At 42.9% G+C, this 22,218-nt stretch overlaps 1 protein-coding gene across 2 annotated transcripts in view; it reads left to right on the forward strand.

The window, feature by feature from the left end:
• RFTN1 (raftlin, lipid raft linker 1) overlaps positions 1 to 22,218 on the forward strand; it is a 200,672-nt gene that overhangs the window by 99,052 nt on the left and 79,402 nt on the right. For both annotated transcript variants that reach the window (XM_038570760.1, XM_038570759.1), the window contains exon 4: positions 8,005 to 8,113. In XM_038570760.1, the coding sequence (XP_038426688.1) occupies positions 8,005 to 8,113 (109 nt within the window). The remainder of the gene's footprint in view (positions 1 to 8,004; positions 8,114 to 22,218) is intronic.

Raw genomic sequence — 22,218 nt, forward strand, 5'->3', positions numbered from 1 at the left:
TTGCCATTTAAGGTCACTCCTGCACTGGTGACTCTTCTCATGATGGAGACAGGTTTTCTCCAACCACATCGCTCTCAGAAATGGCATTAGCGAGAGGGCATCTGATAGGATTCTGTGTGAATGAAAAGCAGAGAGAGCCTGCTTCTCCATGGACAGGAAGACCATTCCTGTATCTTTTATATGAGAACAAAGTGTCTAGAGTATGTATTTGGGTCAACAGTATATCCTTTTCCCCTCATTGCCTGTGGGCTTTTGAGTTTGCATCTCTGGTTTGACTTTCTGACCCTCTGGCTGCCTGGGGAGTGACTGCATAACCCTTGGCAGACGTGATTGTTGTAATGAGTGCAGCTCTGATTTGCAGTTTTTATTACAGTTGATGTTTGTGTGTGAGTAATGAGGTCAACACGACACGGAATAGGTGGTCTTATGGTCTTAAACAACTCTGACATCCGTGGCCAGTTGGGCTGACATCTGAGGTACTTCATTTAGCAAAGGGGCTTTTTGCTCTCCTGCCCTACAATTAGGAGAAATTTGTGCACAAATGCTCAGTTTCTAAATCTGCTTTTATGTGTTGTGCAAGCATTTGGTTTTTTCTATAAAAAACCTTCCCAGCATGGCACCCAACACTGGGCTTGAACTCACTACTGTGAGATAGAGACCTGAGCTGAGGTCAAGAGTCAGATGCTCAATCCACTACAACATTTATTTAAAAATTTTGCCCCTACAAGTGCTTATTTAAAATTCTCTATTCAGTTTTGGCCTGCATCACATTTATAAGGTGTCAAATAAATGAGGGCTGTTTGGGGTCGTAGGAAAGTTCTGGAAATAGATGGTAGTAATGGTTGTCCAACAATGCGAATGTGCTTAATGACATTGAATGCACATGTAGAAACGGCTAAAATGATAAATGTTATGTTATGTATATTTTCACCACAATAAAAAAGTAAAAATGAAGAGAAGGGAGCAAGAAGTCAGATATCCTTTCGAAGTTTTTTTGACCAAAAGAGGCATAGAGAAAGGTCCTCATTTCTATTTTGTATTTCTTTAATCTCTTTTTTTTTTTTGAAGGTTTGTTTTCTTCTGGGGGTATAGGAGTCTACATTATTGGTCTCTACAAGTCATTCTTTTTCTGTTTTCTCTTTCCATGGACTTGTTCAGTTCTTGTCCAGGGAAGATCTCCAAGACAGTGGCAGATACAACATACCCTACCTGGGCAGTGGTTCTTCACTCTCCACATTAGAATCACTTGGGAATTTCCGAAATCCTGTAGCCCAGGCCATACCTAAAACTAATCAGAATTTATGAGAGCTCCCAAAGTGCTTCCAAAGTTAAATGCAGCTAAGGCTGAGGATGCCTGCCCTGTGGGAAACCCTATCTGATTTACAGAGCCCAAGGTTTGCTTGTTAGAATGTTCCAGTGCCTGAAGTTGGGGCACATCAAAGGTCATTTCATTTTCTCCTCCAGACCCAGTTGTTTTAGACATTGCCCCATTGTGATTTGAGGGGTCTCTGATATGAGAAGTATAGGCAGGCAGAGGTGTAGGTATAGTTTAGTCTAGAGACACTGACTTGGAGAATAAATATTACAGAGTCAAAATGGGAAATACACATACCCAAAAGTCTAGAATGGCTTTCTTTCTTTTAAAACAATAAATTTTACTCTGGTATAATTATAGATTTAACGGAAAAGTTACAAAGAAATTACAGAGAATTCCCTTATGCACTTCATCGAGATCCCCAGGCATTACTATTTTATGTTACCCTGGTACATTTGTCAAAACTAAGAAATTGACACTGATACATTACTGTTAACTAAATTGTGGATTTTATTTGGATTTCATCAATTTTTCTATTAATGTCCTCTTTTAGTTCTGGGACCCAGTCTAGGGTACCACGCTACGTTTAGTTGTCCTGTTGTGATGCCTTTTTAAAACTTAAGTGGGCTGTGAAGTCTTAGCTGCTTCTCCAGCATCCTGAGCAGTCGGGACTGCCGTGTATATGTGCCTTGTTACCACCAGCGCATCACACCTCTGCTCAGTAATATCCTTTTTATTCTTCTTCCTTTCAGAAAATCCCCTTGGAATGGAAGTAAGCCCACCTCAATTCTCCAATGCTGTGTACAAGTGGGGGCCTCAAGATGTGAGATGGGTTAGAGCTGTTTAGTTAATTTTCCCCCACACACAGTTTTTGAGAAATGGCCTAGCAGCATGAAGGTGTTTTTACTTTTTCAAGGAACTAAGCTGTTGGAAACCCAAATCGATGGGTTAATTTAATAATCATAATTTAATCATAATATAAACAGATTTCTTTGCACTTATTTCCATAGGGTGGACTAAATCTACTTTCCCTTTGGGGATTTCAAGACCATTGGTAAATTGAAGAGAAGATTATGAATTTCTTTATTGAAACAGTTCACAGGGTAGCCCATACCTTGCCCCTTGACATGCTTCCTGCATTTTGCTTTTAGGACAGACAGCATGTTCTTTTGGTTTTCTTCCTTCCTCTCTGGTTTCTCCTTCTTCTTCTTTGAGTTTTCTTCTCTTTTCTCCCAATGTCTTCACAGTGGAGGGTCCCAAGGGTCAGTCCTTGACAGTTCTTTCTCTACATTAATTGAAATCTCATCCAATCTTATGCTTTAAATACATGGAAGCTGATGGCTCTCAAATTTGTATCTCCAGAAATCCAGACTGAAATATGTATTAAACTGTCTACCAGACATCTATACTTAGACGTCTGCTGCATAAGTCAAGTTCAGCACATCTGAAACGGAATTGTTGACCTTCCCCCAAAACTGTGCCACCCACAACCTTCCCCATCATAGCTGTGGTAACTTCATCCACTCTCCCAGTTACTGGGACAAAAATTCTTAGTCACCCTGATCTGCTTTCTTCCCTCTACACCCTATAAGGAAGTCTTAAAGGTTCCACCTTGAAAATATATCCAGAATCTAGCCTTTGTGACTACTGTTAAACTGCTAACAACCTACCCTGAGCCATCATCATCTCCCCATTAGAAGACTGAGTTAATCTCTTAGCTGCCTCCTATAGCCAGAGGGATCCTTGTAAAATAAATCAGATCATGTTACTTCTGTTTAGTACTTCCAAGGGCTTCCCCTGTCATTCTTTGTAAAAACTACTGTCTTTACAGTAGTGGCCTGTAAGATCTATGTTACCTTGCTCTTGACTATCTAGCCATGTCTTCTCTCCTCCTCTGCCCTTTATTCACTGAGCTCCAGCCACAGGGCCTTTTTGTATTGTCTTGCCTCAGGGCCTTTGTACTGGTTATTCCCTCTGCCTGGAAACTCTTATCCTGGATATCAGCATGGCCAAATCCCTCACTTCTCATAGATCTTGTATTATAAATGTCACCTTCTCAGCAAGGCCCAGACCACCCTCATTAAAACTGCAACTTCCAGGGGCACCTGAGTGGCTCAGTTGGTTGGGCAGCCACATCTTGGTTTCAAGTCAGGTTATGATCTCAGGGTCCTGGCATCAAGACCTACATCGAGTTCCATGTTCAGTGGGGAGTCTGTTTGAGGATTCTCTCTCCCCCTCTTTTTCTGCCCCTCCTCTGTTCGTGCTCTCTCTCTCTCTCTCTTTCTCTCTCTAAAATAAATAAATAAATCTTTAAAAACAACAACAAAAACCCCCACATCTTCCTCTCACACACTCCTGATTCTTTTCACCTTGCTCTGTTTCTTTTTTCTTCTACACTTACCACCACTGAACATACTCTGTTATGTGCTCATGTATGTTTATTGTTTTTTGCCTGTCCCCCTTCACTAGATTGTAAGATCCACGAGAGCAGAGATCTTTGTCTCTTCTGTCTGTTGACGTATGCTGAAGAGCAGTGCCTGGCGCATAATAGTAGTTGTGGTCAGTACTTATCAAATGAGTAATTATAAACTATGATGCGTGTTTGAAAAGTAAAGAATGCAGTTATAGATGATAGTCACTACATCAGCAGTGGCTAATGTTTGCTGAGGCCAGACCTCCTGCCATGCCCTATGCTAAGGGCTTTACATGCTTTTGTCTTATTTAACCCTTGCAATGATGCTAAGAGACAGCTACTAATAATATTCCCATTTAACGGTGAAAGAAACAAGACACAGGAAGTATAAATAGATAAATAAATAAGTAGATAAATAAATATTTATTTATGGTCAGCAACCCACCTCTAGTTTGCTTTAGCACCTGTAGCCTATAAATGATAAATCTGGAGGAAATTATGGAATAGGCAATGGAGGGAGGTGGCAAAGCACATTTCACTGTTAGCAGTGCTCTTCTTTGAGTGCTCACATTTAATCTCAGAGTATTAGGTGTTAATTTCCAGATGAGGGAGACTTTAGGTAGTTAATCCTACATCTCCAAAACACATTCTGTGTCCCTCCTTTTTCTTATGGTTTAAATCCAGATCCCTCTGTCCTTTCCAGAAGTGGAAGCCATCACAGCTTCTGGTCCAGGGGAAGTTGGATGGTTTCTCATTTCCTTTTCCAGAATAACACAAGGACATGGCCTTTGGGGAAACCTAAGTGGTGTTTCTCTTCCTCACAGGAGGCAAATGCCTTCTCAGCTGAGAGTTTTATGTTAATACTTCTTCCATAGGAACTTGATTGACTGCAGAGTATCTATTCCTTCCTGATGTGATCCCTTGATCACAGGCCACACCCTGACACCTAGAGCAACTTCTGTTGAGTGTCTGCTTCTCTTTCCCAGGGTGATCCTTACCCTCAGAGACATGGAGCACTCATCACCGTTAGTGACTGCTCTCAGGTGTCTGAATGGATCTTGTGTGCCTGAGCCTAGACTTAGTCACCAGTGGGAGGCTTATTGTGAGCATGAAGCTGCCGTGTCTTCCTACTCAGCAACTATATTATTTTTCTATGCTCTGTAATAAATTACCACAAATTTAGTGGCTCAAAACAACATGCCTTATTTATCACACATTCCTGTAGCTTATCTGAGTTCTTTGTGCCAGGTCTCATTAGGTTACAATATAGGTGTTGGCGGGGGCCATAATCTCAACAGAGGATCAACTATGGAAAGATCTGTTTCCACTGCTCCCTTAGGTTCTTCACAGGATTCATATCCTTGTAGTCATCCTATTGCAAACAAAAATCCCTAGTTTGTTGTCAACTGTTGGCCAGGAGCTGCCACATGACCCTTTCATTACATGGCAGTTTACTTCTTCAAAGCCAGCAAGAGGAATATGTAGCCCCAGCCCGCTGGAATGGAGCCTTACAGCATAGTGTAATCACAGGAGTGACACCCCATCCTCTGCCAAATTCTGGTGGTTAGAAGTGCAGGTCCTGCCCTCACTCAAGGGGAGGGTTTTATAAAGGCATGAACAGCAGGTGGAAGTGATTGGGAGGAAGGGGTCACCTTAGGGGTATGTTCACCACAGCCACCATATTTACTGTAGTTAAATTCTGGAGATAGGGGTGCCTGAGTGGCTCAGTCAGGTAAAAGTCTGCCTTCAGCTCAGGTCATGATTACAGGGTCCTGGGATCAAGTCCCACATGCAGCTCTCTGCTCAACGGGGAGTCAACTTCTCCCTCTACCCCTCCCCCATGCTTGTGTGTGCTCTCTCTCATGCTCTCTCTCTCACTTGTGTGCTCTTTCTCTCTTTCTCTTTCTCTGAAATAAATAAAATATTTTTTAAATATTCTGGAGGTAATTCCTAAAGGCAAGAGACGACCTATTATTTGCTCATCTATTCCTTCAGTAGACATTGGATTTGCTTTGCCAAGACAATAGGTCAAGATGTGTATTTTTCATGTTTTATCTAGAAAATTTGTCAACGCCTATTTTTGTAGATATTTTGTGCTCATTTCAGTTCAAATATAACTGAGTAAATTATCTGCTAAAATGAACCAGAGCTGCCTTCCTTCCTATACTACTTCTGGTTCTAGAACCAAAGATGGTGGTTACTAGATCCTGTACTAGAGCTTATTCCTTGTGAACCTGGTTTGGATTTGCTGAAAGACCGACTCCATTAATTTTCTGAGTGTTTTACTGAGTGGCTATAGTGTCGACTTACTTAAAATGATTACCGTTTTTCAACCTACTCATTTAAAATCTTAGTGGGTGTTTATAAATAACCTCCAAGGTCTGACATTTGTCTTCATGTGACAGAGCAGCTGGGATTTCACATCTTAGAACACTCTCCTCCCATGCCTGTCTTCATTGTTTGAGACCCCACAATACCCATGACTGTGTATCATGACCAAGTCTTCTCTTTCAAAAGTCTGAAATCTTCTGCTTTAGTTTCTCTTAATATGTTTTCTGTTTGGGGTGGTAGAGGATGAGAATGTGGGGGAAGGATGAAAACATGCGTCTAGTCTGACAAAGTCTTAATGCAAGAAGTCTGGAGCACAGAACTGGTTTCTTCTTTCAGAGTTAGTTTATTCCAGTTTGAGCAGTTTTAAGTCTGTTTATTCTTTTACATATCAAAAGTATATATCTCAGTCCCTACTCCTGAAAGGATGTGTTTCCTTTCAGGAAGGAAAAATAAAGTCAAGATAATGCAATTCACATTGCTTCCCCCATTGCACACCTGTGAAAAACCAAATCCTCTTTAAAATTTTTGCACTTTTGAATTTTATGTAAATCATACCCAGATAGTTAACGGTAGCATAAATTGATTTTAATAATATAGAAGAATCTTAGAAATTCATTTTTAAAATGTAGCAAATATGCATTCAGAAGCCATTTATTTGGCAGGATACGTGTGTATCAGGAGTTTGGTGTGAAAGTCCCCACTTTAAGAATTTTATGGCCACACCTGTTCTTACAGGGGCTGGCATGGGCCCCTCTTTGGTAGAGCTCCTCATAAGTGGGCCGGGAGAGCCTTGTTCACCTCTCAGCCAGTGGGGAGTGGCTGTGCTTGTGCTGGAAGCCTTGGGCAGAGCCCAGGACCCTAGTCCTGAGTCCTGATCTCCATGACAGCTACCTAGAGAGAGAGAGAGCATACATGCCCTGCTGACACTTAGCAGCAATCCACTTTCTCTTGCCTTATGCCTGACTCAGTGGGCCAAGGAATCATCTTCCATTTCTGATAATCATGTGGCTTCTGGGAATTCCTCAGGCCTATGTAAGTGTCATATAGGAGCCCCTCAAAACAATGGCATGAAGTGGTGGGTTTTCTTTCTGGTGATCCCTTGCTGCTGGCTCTCCTGAATGTGCGTAGTTTTGTATCATTTGCACATCTACATGGTGGGAAAGAGGGAGGCGGCCACACCCCCTGTGTGGGGAGATGGCGGGGCTGTGCTGGACACCTCTGCACCGACCAGAAGACTGCAGTTGTTTGCCACAAACAGCCTTGATAATCACTCTTTCCCCAGAACTAAAGTTCTTTATATTCTTTCTTTAGTGCATCTTTAATTTTGATAGAGTTTGCCAGATTGCCTTCTGTAGGGGATGAACCTTTTAAAAAAAGGATTTGTAAAAGACCTTTTAAAAGTCTTTTAAAATTAATTTTAATTTTCTAAGTGCTGTAAGAATATATTCTCTTCAAAAAAAAAAAGTGAAAAGAAAATTAGGGATATAGCTACAGTTACTTTCAGGTACCACACCACCCCTTGGTCCAGTTCCCATGCAGACCCTCTCCATCCCCCAGAGGTAAATCTATTATTGGTTTGGTGTGTCTCTTTGTCTGTGCCTTGGTAGATATAAACACATGGGAAATAAACATTATGGGAGTGTGTGTGTGTGTGGTTTTAATGCATACACTATATTGTGCTAAATGTCTATAACTTGATACTATGTCTTAGAGGTCTTTCCATGATGTGTATAATTTTATGTGTGTGTGTGTGTGTGTGTGTGTGTGTGTGTGTGTAAAATTTGAGTTTTACCATAAATTATTTTTCAGTAGTGCCTTTTTGACATTTACTTTCAGGAAAGAATTTGGGGTTTCATTAAATACCCAACTGTTCATTCAGGTGTGCGTGTGTGTGTGTGTGTAGTACAAAATCTTAATCTTTGTGTGTTTTTTTTCCTCTCTTCAGATCTCAGAAAAGTGATCTCCACAATGAACGCTACATCTTGGAATTAGATTGCTGTTCCTCCTTAGACCACCTGACAGGCCAAAAACTCATCCCAGAGTTCATTAAGAAGGTGAGCCCTGTAGACAACTGAACAGGTTTGCAGTACAAACTGGCTGGGGCTAACTTGGTTAGTTCAGCCACACTTCACAGGCTGGGGCAGAGCCTGTGCCTTCTTGAATGTGGGTCTTTGAGCAGTCCTGCAAGGGTGCAAACCACCCCACCCCCACCACTACACACATTGCTCAGGCTGAAGATGACTTGGGAACATGGTAGCTTCCCCCCTTCCTGGGCAGGCAGGTCCCTGGACCTTGTCTTTTAAAGCTGTAGTGGCATTAATAGCTGACAGGCCTGTGGACCCATTGCTGGGACTCCCTTCAAACCTTCACGGTGGTGTGATAGCACCTCCAGCCCAGATCCCACCTTCTACTTATCCTGTGGGTCTTCATTGCCATGAGCCATCTTTCCTTCTAGTGTGAGAGCATCCCAGAATGCTGTATCCATTGGCATGCAGTTATATCAGGGAAAATTGCCCACTTGCAGGAGAATCATTCTCTGCCCAGAAATTGTCTGGTTTTGAACTTCTCTTCATGCCATATGAGGTTTCCTACCCGAATTGCAGGGTCCACTTTCAATGTGACATCTACTGCAGAAGGAATGTCCTTGCCCAAACTGGGGCTAAGTTCATTCCTCAATGCTTTTTTCTCTGTCACCCAGTCTTGCACAATGTTTGACAGTTCCCTATCCTGTAGAGGTGATTATGGTTTGTTTGAGATCTGATCTGTCAGTTAGTAAATTCATTAATAAGAAGTGATGGCCATCAACTTTGGACCAGAAATAGTACTTGCCTGCTTGGTGCTTGGACACAGAGAATGAAATAGCTGTGACCCCTGCCCTCATGTCGTCATACCTGGAAGGCAGACCCTGGAGGAGTGTGATGAGCATTACCAGCAGGGAAGCAGCAAGGCAGAGGAGCAAGTAGACACCATGTGGTCTGGGGAGGTCCCTCTGCACTAAGAAGGGATGAGGAGGAGTAACCTAGTGATGGGGCTGCCCAGGGAAGGTTGGGGAGCCCTACAAACAGAGGGAGCAGCATGTGTGAAGGTGTGGTGCAGGAGCAAGTGAGGGGAGTCAAAAAGATCAAGCTTTGGGAGAGAAAGGGAGTCTAAGGGATGGTGGTAGGGGCCAGGACTCTGCTGTAAATGCAGTAGAGGCTCTTCAGAGGATTTTTACAAAAGAATGAAATAATTATATTATCTTGTTAAATACCCAGTGACTTTTTTAAAGATTTTATTTATTTATTCATAAGAGACAGAGACAGAGACAGAGACATAGGTAGAGGGAGAAGCAGGCTCCCTGTGGGAAGCCTGATGTGATGCAGGACTCAATCCCAGGACCCCAGGATCATGACCTGAGTCAAAGGCAGATGCCTAACCACTGAGGCACCCAGGCTCCCCACCCAGTAACTCTTTTGTTGCTGTTCCCTTCCTGCCTCCCTCCCTTCAACATTTATTGAGTGTTCAGGCCTGACAAAGCCCTAGGGTTAGCCCCTCGTGTGTGTGTGTGTGTGTGTGTGTGTGTGTGTGTGTGGAGGAGCAAGACCTGCAGATTGGGAGTCACATGACATCATAGGTCAGTGTCTCTGATAATTTTACTAGGATGGTGGAGACTTTCTACTCTGGTGGAATTCAGATCATTATCTCAGAAATGTGGGTAAAAGGTAAATTTTGTTCACACATCTGTATAAATAGGGTCCTCTTTTGTGAATTGTTATAAAATGTTCTGATAAACTTGGGTAGTGATATGTTAGAGGTGGAACTTACCCCATGATCTGAGTACTGGGAAAAGTCATTTTAGAAATAGGCTTGTAAACAAGACTTGGAATGCTTGGAAGTTTTGAGGGCTAAGTGGGTTAAGATTAGTGCATGAGGCTCTGTGTATACTATCAAGTATCTCTTTTAAAAACATATGATCTGGGGCAGACCTGGGCAGCTCAGTCAGTTGAGCAGCTGACTCTTGGTTTCAGCTGAGGTCATGATCTCAGGGTCATGGAATCAAGCCCGGTGTCAGGCTCCACACAGAGCAGGGAGCCTGCTTGAGATTCTCTCCCTCTGCTCCTCCCCCGACACATGCATGTTCCCTCTCAAATAAAAAAATTAAAAATAAATAAATAAATAAATAAATAAATATTTAAACAAATAAACAAACAAAAACCCCATATGATTTGGTACCTTCGTCTTAACCAAACAAGCTTACTGCATGACTGGCCTGTTACATTGTGCCCGTATCCGGTCTTGAGAAAATAGCCTGACTAGTGGGCTCTCAGATCCTGGTGTGTGTAGCATCTGTCATGCAGGTAGACATCTGTGTGGTATGTGTGTGTTTACATGCATGGGTGCATATCAGTTTTAGATGGTTCACTTTAGTATTAGTTAAATAAATCATTGACACCTGCTCATTCGATGTTTCTTTTTTCAGAAAGAAAGTGGTTTTTGTTTTTGTTTTCGTTTTTGTTTTTTTATTTATGATAGTCACACAGAGAGAGAGAGAGGCAGAGACATAGGCAGAGGGAGAAGCAGGCTCCATGCACCGGGAGCCCGACGTGGGATTCGATCCCGGGTCTCCAGGATTGCGCCCTGGGCCAAAGGCAGGCGCTAAACCGCTGCGCCACCCAGGGATCCCTCATTCTATGTTTGTATAAAAATTGTTTTTAACATTTTGAAAATTATACACCCTAAAAAGTCCATGGTGCCATCCTGCTCCTGCAATATGCCTGATTAAACAAAAAGCATTGGGTCCAGACAGACTAGACAGTTTGCACACTAGGAGATTTCTAGGAGCTTGTCTTGGAGCTTGGAGCTTGTCTCCCAGAATCTCTCCCCTCTGTTCCTCTCAGTAGAGAGGTGATTCATGGTCATGGTCAGTGGGTACACATAAAGTTTTCTGCCAACAACTCAGGAGTCTTGAGATCATCCCACCATTTGTCCCTCACTGTCCACTGCAGCTGAGGGCACGACCTGGAAGGATCCAGTATTTCTGGCTATCAGTGTAGGATGTAGCTTTAGTTTCTCAGCCAGTGGCCATGATAGGCAGAAGAGGGACAAAATGATGGATCTGGGCCTCCTTCCTTCTGCTCCTCTTTTCTGTTGTTGGACAAGATTGCTGGAGAAAACACTGCTTCAGTGTGCAAAGAGTGGAGGGGAACTGAATGCCCCTCTCTAGGATCAACAGCTATTCCAGCTGATAGAAGAATTTTACATATGTGTAAATTTTTCTGTCATCACACAAGTAGAAGATCCTCAGAGCTTCCTGAGAAGAAATATGCTAAAAACCATTTGTGACTTTTCAGTAAATATTTAATGAATAGCCAGCCTGGTCCCTATTTGTATATATAGAGAGTGGTGACACTTGTTAATTGCCATTCACTTAGGCCAAGATGAAGCTGCGCCACTGGCGGCTAGAGTGTACAGTCATTACTTTTTATCTGGGTCATTATTTTGTGTGAAATAATGGCTCCTGTTCCTATGACAAGCAGATCCGTCTTACGATGAGATGGTAATTAACTCATTTTGTCATTGTACCATCACACAGGATAAGCTCATATTCTCTGCATATTAGAATTAAATTCAAAGTGATTAGATTTTTTTTCTTAAGAACAATGGCCCGGTATTATTTTTCCACTGAATGTTTTAAATTAGAAGGACTTTGGGATAGAGAACATGGATGGAAGGAGGGAAAGAAGATTTCATTATTTTCCACAATTAGGAAAAATAAAATCATCTGTATCTGTGTCATGTAAAATTAGCTGAAGGTGCCATAATTTACAGGCTCTCTCCATCATGATTTTCCACAGAGGGCGAAGGGAATTATATAAAGATGACTCTGTTCCTTTCAGTGTGGTCTGATGATTTCTCTGAGCACTTTAGCTGCTCAAATTAAATCTGGGCTACTGCGTTTTGTTTTTCCCCTCTTGTATCCTGCTGTGCTCCATCCAACCAGCCCTTTATATAAATTATTTATTATGGACCACAGAACATTTAAAGGGCAGATTTATGGGCAGGCTTGGGGAGACTGTGTGTTCCAAGTCCTAGAACTGAATGCTCCAGGGACAAAGAGTCTCAAGGCTGTTGGAGAGCAGAGGTGCCGCCTTTGCTCCTTTGAGACAAAGGTTTGGCTGCCAGGTACTTCCGGAGCCTGTCTTGTGTGGCTAGTGGATGTGTAGGGCCCCTTGGAATTTCCTGCTCTTCAGAGTTCCCAGAGGATTGTAAAGAGACAGAATGATGTCAGATAAAGGGCTTACATGTTCATCTTCAAATTCCTTTACATTCTTTGGAGCTTCTTGGGAAAGTGCTCATATGTTTGGAAAGCCCTTTGATGATTCCAGAATCATTGCATACATTTTCTGGTTTATGCTTCACAGTAATTTTGGTCAAGGGGTCACACTGGCAGTGGTGGCTCCCTTTTAGACAGGAGGAAAGAGCTCCGAGAGGATGACAGATTTGCCCAGGGGCTGAGACTGTGCAGCCTGACCAGGTCTTTCTCCAAGAGAGGCGCCAACGGGTACAGTGGGACTTGGGTGGAGCAGGAAGGTTCTGTGGCCAAATGGGAAGGTTTTGGAGAGGGGTGGTATAGAATGAGGGTCCTGAAAAGTGAGGGATGGATGGAGGGGTGAAGCAGACAGTACTGGTTTTGGTAAGGATAGGAGTGTGGAATGAAAGCTCAAGGCTGAGAGTCAAGTTCTGTTTGGCTGGAGTTTGGGATGAACAGAGGGAAGAGGGAGCCTGTTCTGGGCAGGGTTCTTTTAATTACGTGACATAGAGCCGTACTCAAGCCAGCTAAGGTGCAGTACATCAGATAGGGTTTCCTACAAAGATACAGAAACTGGCTGGGAGCCCCTGCAACAGAATACAGGAAGGTACCTGCCATGCCCAAGAGGAAAAGAGAGAGGAGGAAAAGATTAGGCGCTCTGGTTGTATTATATGCTGCTGGTCCATATTTATGTATTTGCAGGTTTTATTTGAATTTTATTTATTTTATTTTTTAATTTATTTGAGAGAGAGAGAGAGAGAGCTCGCACGCAAGCAGGGAAGAGAGAGAGAAGCAGACTCCATGCCGAGCAGGGAGCCCGATGCAGGGCTTGAACGCAGGACCCTAGGATCATGACCTGAGCCAAAGGCAGCCGCTTAACTGACTGAGCCATTTTGTTTGAATTTTAAGTGGGATTTCACTGCACAGAGGGAATCCTTCTGTGTGCCAGGCAGACCCTGTACTGACAGACTTTACACACTCTGTACTCTTAACTCTCATCTCACCCCCTCTGAAGGCTTATCCCTGTTTTGTAGGTAGAGAAACTGAGGCACAGAGAAGCTTTATGGTTTGCCCAGTTACAACTGTGAGAGCCAGAACTAAGGTTTGAAGCCAGCCTGTCTGACCCAGAGGCCACATCCATGATCATCGGGCCATGCTGCTTCTTCTGGGTAGTGCTCAGGGACAGAGAGGGGCTGTCTCAGCTGGAGGAGAGGTGGCATAGAAGGCAGACACAGATTGTAGAGCACCTCGGAGGCCTCCCCTCAGTGGAGACTGGGTCTCTAGGCCTCACTACCCATTGGAGAAAGCCACACTCCCAGCCACTGTCCAGGTGAGACCTCAGGGGTTTTGCCCTCAGGCCCTCCGCTCTGGGCTCTGCCCCTTAGGGTCACTCCACTTTATGATGGAGGGGTGAGCACTGACCCGCATGATCTACCTAGAGCTAAATTTGTCTTCTCCTGGACCATGGAGACTTCAGAATGTAGGTAGTGGAGGGGTCGTGAGGCAGATCCCTCCCTGCCTTGTCCTTTGGGGGCCAACTCATCCTCAGAAATTCAGTAGCTTGGATTAAGCTAGATGCATTGCCCTTTCAAGAACCAAATGGTGCTGCTTAACATCTTGACCTAAAGAAAAGAACCTGACAGATCTTTAAAATCTAAGTGGCTTCTTTTAATGAAATGGAAGATCCCAAATCCCCAGGATTATGAAAGTTTGCCTCTAGTATATAAATGACTCATCATTTGCTTTTCTGTCTGATTGCTGAGCATTAGGGCCTCATTTCTACAAGTGGAGTGCAGAGTTTAATTTTAATTAGTGTAAGACACCGATTCAGAATGAAAGGAGAAATATGTTAAAAAGGTTTCCCTTAATCTTCCCTACACCTTCACCTACCCCCAAGCCAAGCAGATTGTGACATTTTATTTTTTTTATTTAAAAAAAAATTTTTTTTTATTAAAACTGCTGAAGACAGGGAACCATCTTTAGGCCTTTCAAATTGCCTGAATGTGGCCCTTTAACTCAAAGACTCTCAACGAGGTGCCCCTTCGGGACCCCCAAAGCAACCAAAAGTGAGGGAAGCCTGAGCAGGTGTGTTTTGAAGCAAAAAAAGAAGTCTCTCTAGTAGATTCAGATCTGGAATTCCCTACTACCCGCCCCCCCCACCACCCTCCAAACACACCACCTTGGGTTGAAAAACCGTGGCTTTAGCCAAGTCGAGAGGCTAACCCACTCAAAAAATCAGATGGACCGATTCTATTTCACTAAATTGAATGTATGTTCGAAACGAAGCAAGTTCTGGGAAACGAACTAGAGGTGGTGGAAGGGGAGGAGGGTGGGGGGTGGGGGTGAGTGGGTGACGGGCACTGAGGGGGACACTTGATGGGATGAGCACTGGGTGTTATTCTGTATGTTGGTAAATTGAACACCAATAAAAAATTAATTTATTAAAAAAAAAAGATTGTGACATTTTAAAAAGGTATCTGGCAGGAGTGGGGAAGGAATGAAGGCAAAATAGTGTATAAATGAGCATGTCCTCAGAGTGGAAGAGAGAGCGGGGATGGGGGGATAGGGTGAAGGGGCAGGGAGGGGAGGGGGGAGAAGGGCAGAGAAGAGGCCAGAGGTGACCTGTGAGGTGTTGCTGGTGGAGAGGGCTATCTTGTTTGCTGTTGTGTCTCTAGAACTTAATAAACATTTATCGAGGGAATGGACAAATTAAAAGAGAAAAACAGAGGAAGAATCACTAAGATCATATCATAAAAGGGGAGGGAGGAACCTAAAATAACACTCAGGTGACTCAAATGTGAAGTATGGTCACTTGTGAAGATGGAGAACTCTGGGCTTGAGGAACTATTCAGAGCTAGGGAGGTAATGAGATTGATGATGGACATGTTAGGACTGAGGGACTCATGGGACACTCAAGGAAACATTGCAGAAGACAGTTGTGGTTGTTGGGCTGGAATTCAGTTGTCTGAGGTGCACATGCTCTAGAGGCCTACAGGGTGGAAAATGACAAGAGACAATGAAGTTCAGGTGGTTATCTAGGTGCCACATACCCACCTCAGAGGGGCAGCTGCCACCTAGAATCAACTCATTATTCCCAGGTGGAAGTACCAACCCAATTGTACTTCGGTTGCCTAGTCAATTTGCTTTGTTTTAGAGAAGTTGAAAATGTTTTTTTATTTTCTTACTGTGAAGTCTCTTGGTTTTCCCAAATAAGCTAATCAACCAGTTTAAAACTATAAAAGCTAGGGGTACCTGGGTGGCTCAGTCGGTTAAGCATCTGCCTTCAGCTCAGGTCATGATCTCAGGGTCCTGGGATCAAGCCTCGCATGGGCTCCCTGCTCATAGGGGAACCTACTTCTCCCTTTCCCTCTGCCTACTACTCCTCCCTCCTTGTGCTCTCATATTCTCTAATAAATAGATAAAATCTTATAACTCAATCAATCAATAAATCTGTAAGGCTAGATAAGTGTTTTTCAAATTATCTGTGGTGGAGGACCAGTTTTTGTTTTTTTTTTTTTATTTGGTTTGCTCTTTTTCTAGTCTATTAAATGATACTTTTGAAAATACAATAAAAACATGGTGGCTAGAAAACTGTCTACCTGCTCACTCTCACTTCATGTGCATATCTTGTCATGGATTGTTAACAAAAAGTCAGTGGACCAGCAATGGCTGAGGACCACACTTTGAGTAGCCACTGGTTGAGGTGCCAAAGCCATGGGACAGGATGGAGAACCTGAGAACTTGTTCTTGGAGAGGGGCAAGAGAAAAGCACCGTGGTGAGAGCTCTGGGGAGGACCCAGAGAAAAAGAAAGGACTTCTATGAAGCAAGGGGAGAAAAGGAAGAACATGATGTTACAGAATCTGGGGGAAGAGAATAGTATAAAAGCAGGAAAGAGGTCGAGTCAGAAACCACTGGTTAGGTGGCCCACCGGGTTTGGTCACCAGAGTCTACTGGTAAATCTTGCAAGAGCAGTTTTCAAGAGTTGGAGAAGGCAGAGGCCTCCCTCCATGGGTTTAAGAGTACATGAGTTTGGAAAGAGCAGAAGTGGTGTTTCAGACAGAGTACAGGTGGAGGAAGTTTTGTTTGCTTTAAGTAGGAGTGAAAAGATACCAGTAGAGAGGAGAAAATTAAAGTCATAGGTGAGTTAAAGAGGGAGGCAGGCCAGGGGTGGGGGGTGGTGGTGAGCCCACAGAGTAGTCATCGGCTGTTCCTCAGGCTTGGGGAGGTGGTAGGTGGACCTCATAGGCTTAGATGCTCAGAATGGAGAAAAAAAAATGTAGGCCCTGATGTCTGAAGGCCTCTGTTTTCTTATCGAGCGACTCTCCTGCCCTAGCCCCTCTTGATCCTCTGTCTCCTGCTATTTTCTTTGGCCTGCCACCTTCCCGTTCTGTCTAGGGAAGTAAATTGAAGTTAATCTGAGCCTCCAGGGAGAGAGGGGGCCTATGTTTGTCTTGATCACTCTCCAAGAAACAAGACAAATTCTTGTGCTTCATTGTCTCTCTGCATGAATCCAAGACCCAGTAGCAGTGAGCCAGAATCCATTCATGCTCCTTTGAACAGATCTTTTGATGACCCCTCTATGGTAGTGTCTAGGAGTACCTTAGTGAGCCAGTACAGATAATGTCCCTGGTCACATGAGTCATACAGTGCAGCTGAAGACACAGACACAGAGCAGGCTGTCAGTGATGGAAGTATCATCACAAATGGGTAAGTGCTCTAGGGCAGAACATAGTAAGGGACCCAGGCTGGCAGTGGGAGGAGGAAGCGGTCCATTAAGAAGTGGTGTTTGCACTTTGATCTAAGGGGTCAAACAGGTGAAGAAGAGTCAGGGTTAGTGGTTATTGGAATAGCTTGGACAAAGGCCATGAGGAGGATGGAGCATGTTTGCTGCAAGGAATAGGAAGGAGGCCATTGTGATTTAACCACAGAGAAGGAAGGGTAAGTGCTGCATGAGGAGGCTGGGGAGGTAGGTAGGGTTCACCTATAGGCTCAGGATTTGGATCTTATCCCAAATGCAATAGAAAGCCCCTGGAGGGGGCAGCTCTGGTGGCTCAGCGGTTTAGCGCCGCCTTCAGCCCAGGGGATGATCCTGGAGTCCTGGGATCGAGTCTCATGTCAGGCTCCCTGCATGGAGCCTGCTTCTCCCTCTGCCTGTGTGTCTCTGCCTCTCTCTGTGTCTCCCATGATTAAATAAATAAAATCTTACAAAAAAAAAATAGAAAGCCACTGGAGAGTTTTGAGAAGAAGCTAAAGAGTGATACCAAATGTATACTTTGGGAAAAGATGTGAAGATTGGATTGGGGGCAGGAGTAGATGCAGTTAGGACATTGTTGGAGTATTACTTTATAGACATTTAGAGATTGTAGCTTAAGCTTGCAGTCAGGGTAGAGATGTGGAGAGGTGGTTTGATTTAAGAACTATGGAGCCATACAGCTCCCCAGGGTTTGGGTAATAGGGTTTAGGGATTGGGTAATAGGGTATGGCAGAGAGGGAGGGGACCGGCTGGTTTGGCCTGTGCAACTGGATGAATAGGGGTCTTTGCTGAGATCAGGAAGACTGGACCAGGACATCAGTTCTGGGCTGGAGACCCCGGCTGGCAAATGCTAATTGAAACTTGGTCATGGATGAAATAACTGAGGAAGGAAGGGAGCTGAGCCCCAGGGAATTCCAGCCCTGACTGCCATGCAGAGAAAAGAGGCAGAAAGGAAGTGGCTCAAAGGTTTGAGGGAAATTCAAAAAGAGTGGGTGATGGAGGTGGAGGGTGTCTCAGCATGGAGGGGTTGTCAACCGTGTCGGTGCCCTAAGACTAAAAATCAGAACTAGCCATTGACCCCATGATCGTGCTGTGGTCATGAGGTCATTGGCAATCTTTATGGAAGCTGTTTTGGTGGCCTCTCCCCCTCCAGCATGTATTTTACAAGGCCTGTTCCAAAATGTCTTTGGGTTATAATTAAAAACCACTGTCCTTTACCCCATAGGATTCATGTGTGTTTCTGTGTTCCTAAGATGGTTCTGACATTTCCAGTCTTCCAGGCTTTTTTTTTTTTTTTTTCACTTTTAAATTTAAGATGTCCTTTCTTTCCATGGGCTTGCTGAATTATCTTCATTGTTCTCCTTAATGCAATTTTTTATTAAGCGACTGAATTTGAATACCTGACTAGGGGATTAGGACTTGCCCATATGAAGCATCACAATTCTCTGTAATTTTTAGCTTTTGCAGCACATATCACATGAAATAATAAAATAACCAAACTTGTAGGTAAAATAGAAATAAAATTAACTTGGGATTCCTAAAAATGGCATTTACATGTGCCTAGAACAGAAAGTGGCCTGTTGGGGACTCTGTGGGCAGCCCGTGGCTGTCAGGCCTTCATTCCTTTGTGGTCTCTGCAGAGAAATTGCCCTAAAACCAAGGAATCAGAAAAATATTCTAGAAGCTAGTGAAGCAGACAAAAGACTGGAGGGGAAATAAGATGCTCCAAGAGAGGTGCCATGAATGCTTTGTTCTAGGGAGAAATTCAGCCTGGTTGTCATACTTCTCAGGATACTTTTCCACCCTCCTGGGTGGCATTTGGCCTGTGGCAGGCTAATAGCTCTTCCATCCCCACTTGTTGGTAGGAGGCTGATGATGCCAGGGCGCACATAACTTTGCCTGAGGCCGGATGTTTGGTTGGCTGTAGGCCAGCCTGGGAGGTCCTGAAGATGAAGGAGATGGGTACTTCTCCAAGACACAGCTCTGGCCACAGGACACCTGAGATATACCTTGCTGTCACAGCTACTGAAATAGTCCTCAGAAGAAGTCTGGTGATGGATGAGCTCCGTTAACCACCAGGTTCTAGTTCCAATTGCCTCTGAACTATGCGTGTAGCAGATAGTAATGTTCCTTTAGGGCTGAGGGTGAAGCAACAAAGAGCCAAAGATTTGGAGTTTCTTCCTTCTAAGCCAGCGCTTTTTGATAATGTGCCCTTCCTGTAATACTCCTCAGCAAAAGAGGCTCTGTGGTCCAGTGTGTTTGGGAAACATGCATGTTGTAAATCCTCTTGGAAAAGTCGTGATGCTCCTTAAAAGAGTCAAGATTCTGAAAAGGTCTGCAGTCAGAAACCTGCTTACTTACCTTACCTCAGCATTTCTCAAATATAATTTAAGAACTTTCCCCTTACTTCTCCTCTTTCCCAAACACCTGTTTCTATACCACCATGGACAATTGCAGGTAGTTAGCAGCAGCGGGGTCAATCTCCTTTCTTTTTACAGGGGATTCCTAACATTGTCCCCCAACTGTACATGACGGCAATTGCTCACAAGAGTGAAGGACTTTATTGCGTCTTATTGCACTTTCTTGGTTCTGCTAAAATAAGTGTTTATGCCCAGATACTTGGTGTTTTGTAATCTTCCACGAAACCTCTAATGAAGGGGAAATCTGGAGCAGAGCAATTTAAAACTCCCTCCTCTCTTTTGTCACTCCAGAAAGACATGTGCTCAGCACCTCTGTCATTCTTGTTGCTTTTTAATAACACACATGGCAATCTTCTAACACGTAGTCAGCAAAACTAGGTCATTGGATTTATTGACAGCTGTAGAATCATAGATAGTGTTTGCTCTGCTGTCTGGGTCCGTCCCCACTTATCTGACTATGGTCCTTTAAAAGAAGCACTGGTTTCTTAGGCATGTTTCCCCTTGTCTCCTTCCTTTCCCCCACCCCCATCCTGCCCTCCACCATAGTTGTTAATCAGATCTTCAAATATATTGGTTTTCCAGCTTTGATTTCTCATTCTCATTTTATCTCTCCCCTATAGTCACTAATCAAAAGTGGCATTTTATTCCTTAGCAGTGCTGTCCAATAGAAATATAATTTCAGCCACCCATGTAATTTAAAATTTTCTGGTAGCTGTGTTAAAAAAGTAAAAACAAGGGTGAAATTAATTTTAGTACAATGTTTTATTTAACCAAGTTTAGTACTATATTTTATATATATAAAATATATATGGATATATATATATATATATATATATATCTCCAGAATACTATGTTTTCAATTTATAGTGAGATATTTTATTTTAATTTTTAAAGATTTTATTTACTCATGAGAGACACAGAGAGAGAAGCAGAGACCATAGGTAGAGGGAAAAACAGGCTCCCTGTGGGGAGCCTGATGTGGGACTCGATCCCGGGACTTTTGAGAAGGCAGAAACTCAACCACTGAGCCACCGAGGTACCCCTGTAATGAGATATTTTATATTATATTTTTTTCCACAAGTGAAATCTTTGAAATCTGGTATATATTTTACACTTGTATCACATCTCAATTTGGATGCTAACTTTCCAATAGTTAAAGTGAAATGTCCTACAAAATAAACTTGTGTTTAATAGAAAAAATATTTTCTACTCCTTCACTTTTTAAATTTAAGTTGAAGTTAATTAAAATTCAGTGAAATGAAAAATGCAGCTCCTTAATTGCACTAGCCACATTATGAGTGCTTAATGGCTAGCCACATGTGGCTAGTGGCTGCTGTGTGGACAGCATAGTTCTGCAGGGTTTGTTTATTTAAATAGTTTCAGTTCTCCGTGTTTTCCAGTTGACACAAAAATTTGGTGGTTATGAGTCTTGTCAGCCACAAGGAGCAAGGAACAATATCAGTATATAGCATATATTGGATAAGAGAGGACAGTTTCCCATGTGGGATGATCCAGAACACAGTTTGGAGCCAACTTTACAGCCATTTAGGAATATATTTGAAATAATTAAATTTCTGTTTATAATATTAATTATTAATTTAGTTATAACTGCCCTTTTTTAGATATATAAAATATATACATTTGGAAATAATACTTTTCTCCCCATGTTTATATTCCACAAAACACTTTTTATTGCTACACTTCTTATGTATCTTTGCCTTCAGTGTCTTTATCATCACCAGAGTGAGTTTTTGGGCCATCTAAAATAAGGTTTCAAGTTCATTATATTTACTTTCATCCAAATTGTTTGGAATTCAGCACTTTAAAAATTCATGAGTGATGCCATCTCTAGACTTACCCTAAGTCAAAAATACTCATTTAGCACTAGGATAGTTGTTTTTTTTCTTATCCAGTTCAGAGGTGAATGAGAAATCTCTGTAATGCAACCCCTTACTCTGCATTGCCCTTTTTAACAACTCTCTTTTTATTAACTATAACATAAATACAGGATAGTGCATAAATCTTAAGTGTACAGCTCAGTGAGTTTGCACAAAATGAATGCACCTGGGTAACCAGTACCCAAGTCAAGAAATAGAACAACCCAAAGCCCTCCCTTTGGCCACTCCCATTACTTCTCCCCACCTTCTCCCCAGAGATAGTCTGTCTAATTTCTAACACCAAAGGTTAACTTCGCCTGGTTTTGAATTTTACATGGAATCTCTCGTAAATGGCATTTTTTTGCTCAGCACTCAACACTCAACACTGAGCCACATCAGGGTCCTGGTAGTTTGTTCATTTTCATTTGTGTACAGAATTTGTACATTGTTTTTAAATTTTTAAATTTTTTTAAAAGATTGTATTTATTCATGAGAAACAGAGAGAGGCAGAGACACAGGCAGAGGGAGAAGCAGGCTTCCTGCAGGGAGCCCGATGCAGGACTCGATCCCAGGACCCCGGGATCTTGCCCTGAACCAAAGGCAGACTCTCAACCACTGAGCCACCCAGGCCTCCCTGTACGTTGCTTTTTTAAAATGCAGTCTTTAAAGAAGCATGAACACTGTAGCACCCAAAATTTTGTTTCATGCCACAGGAATTATTTTAAATTTTGTTAAATGTGCTTCCCTCCCTCTAAAAAATTAAGTCCATCAGATGACTTTAATAAAGGTCCCAAGGCAGTTTTGATTAATGTGTTTTCC

Source organism: Canis lupus, chromosome 23 (genome assembly GCF_011100685.1).
Source record: "Canis lupus familiaris isolate Mischka breed German Shepherd chromosome 23, alternate assembly UU_Cfam_GSD_1.0, whole genome shotgun sequence".
NCBI lineage: Eukaryota > Metazoa > Chordata > Mammalia > Carnivora > Canidae > Canis > Canis lupus.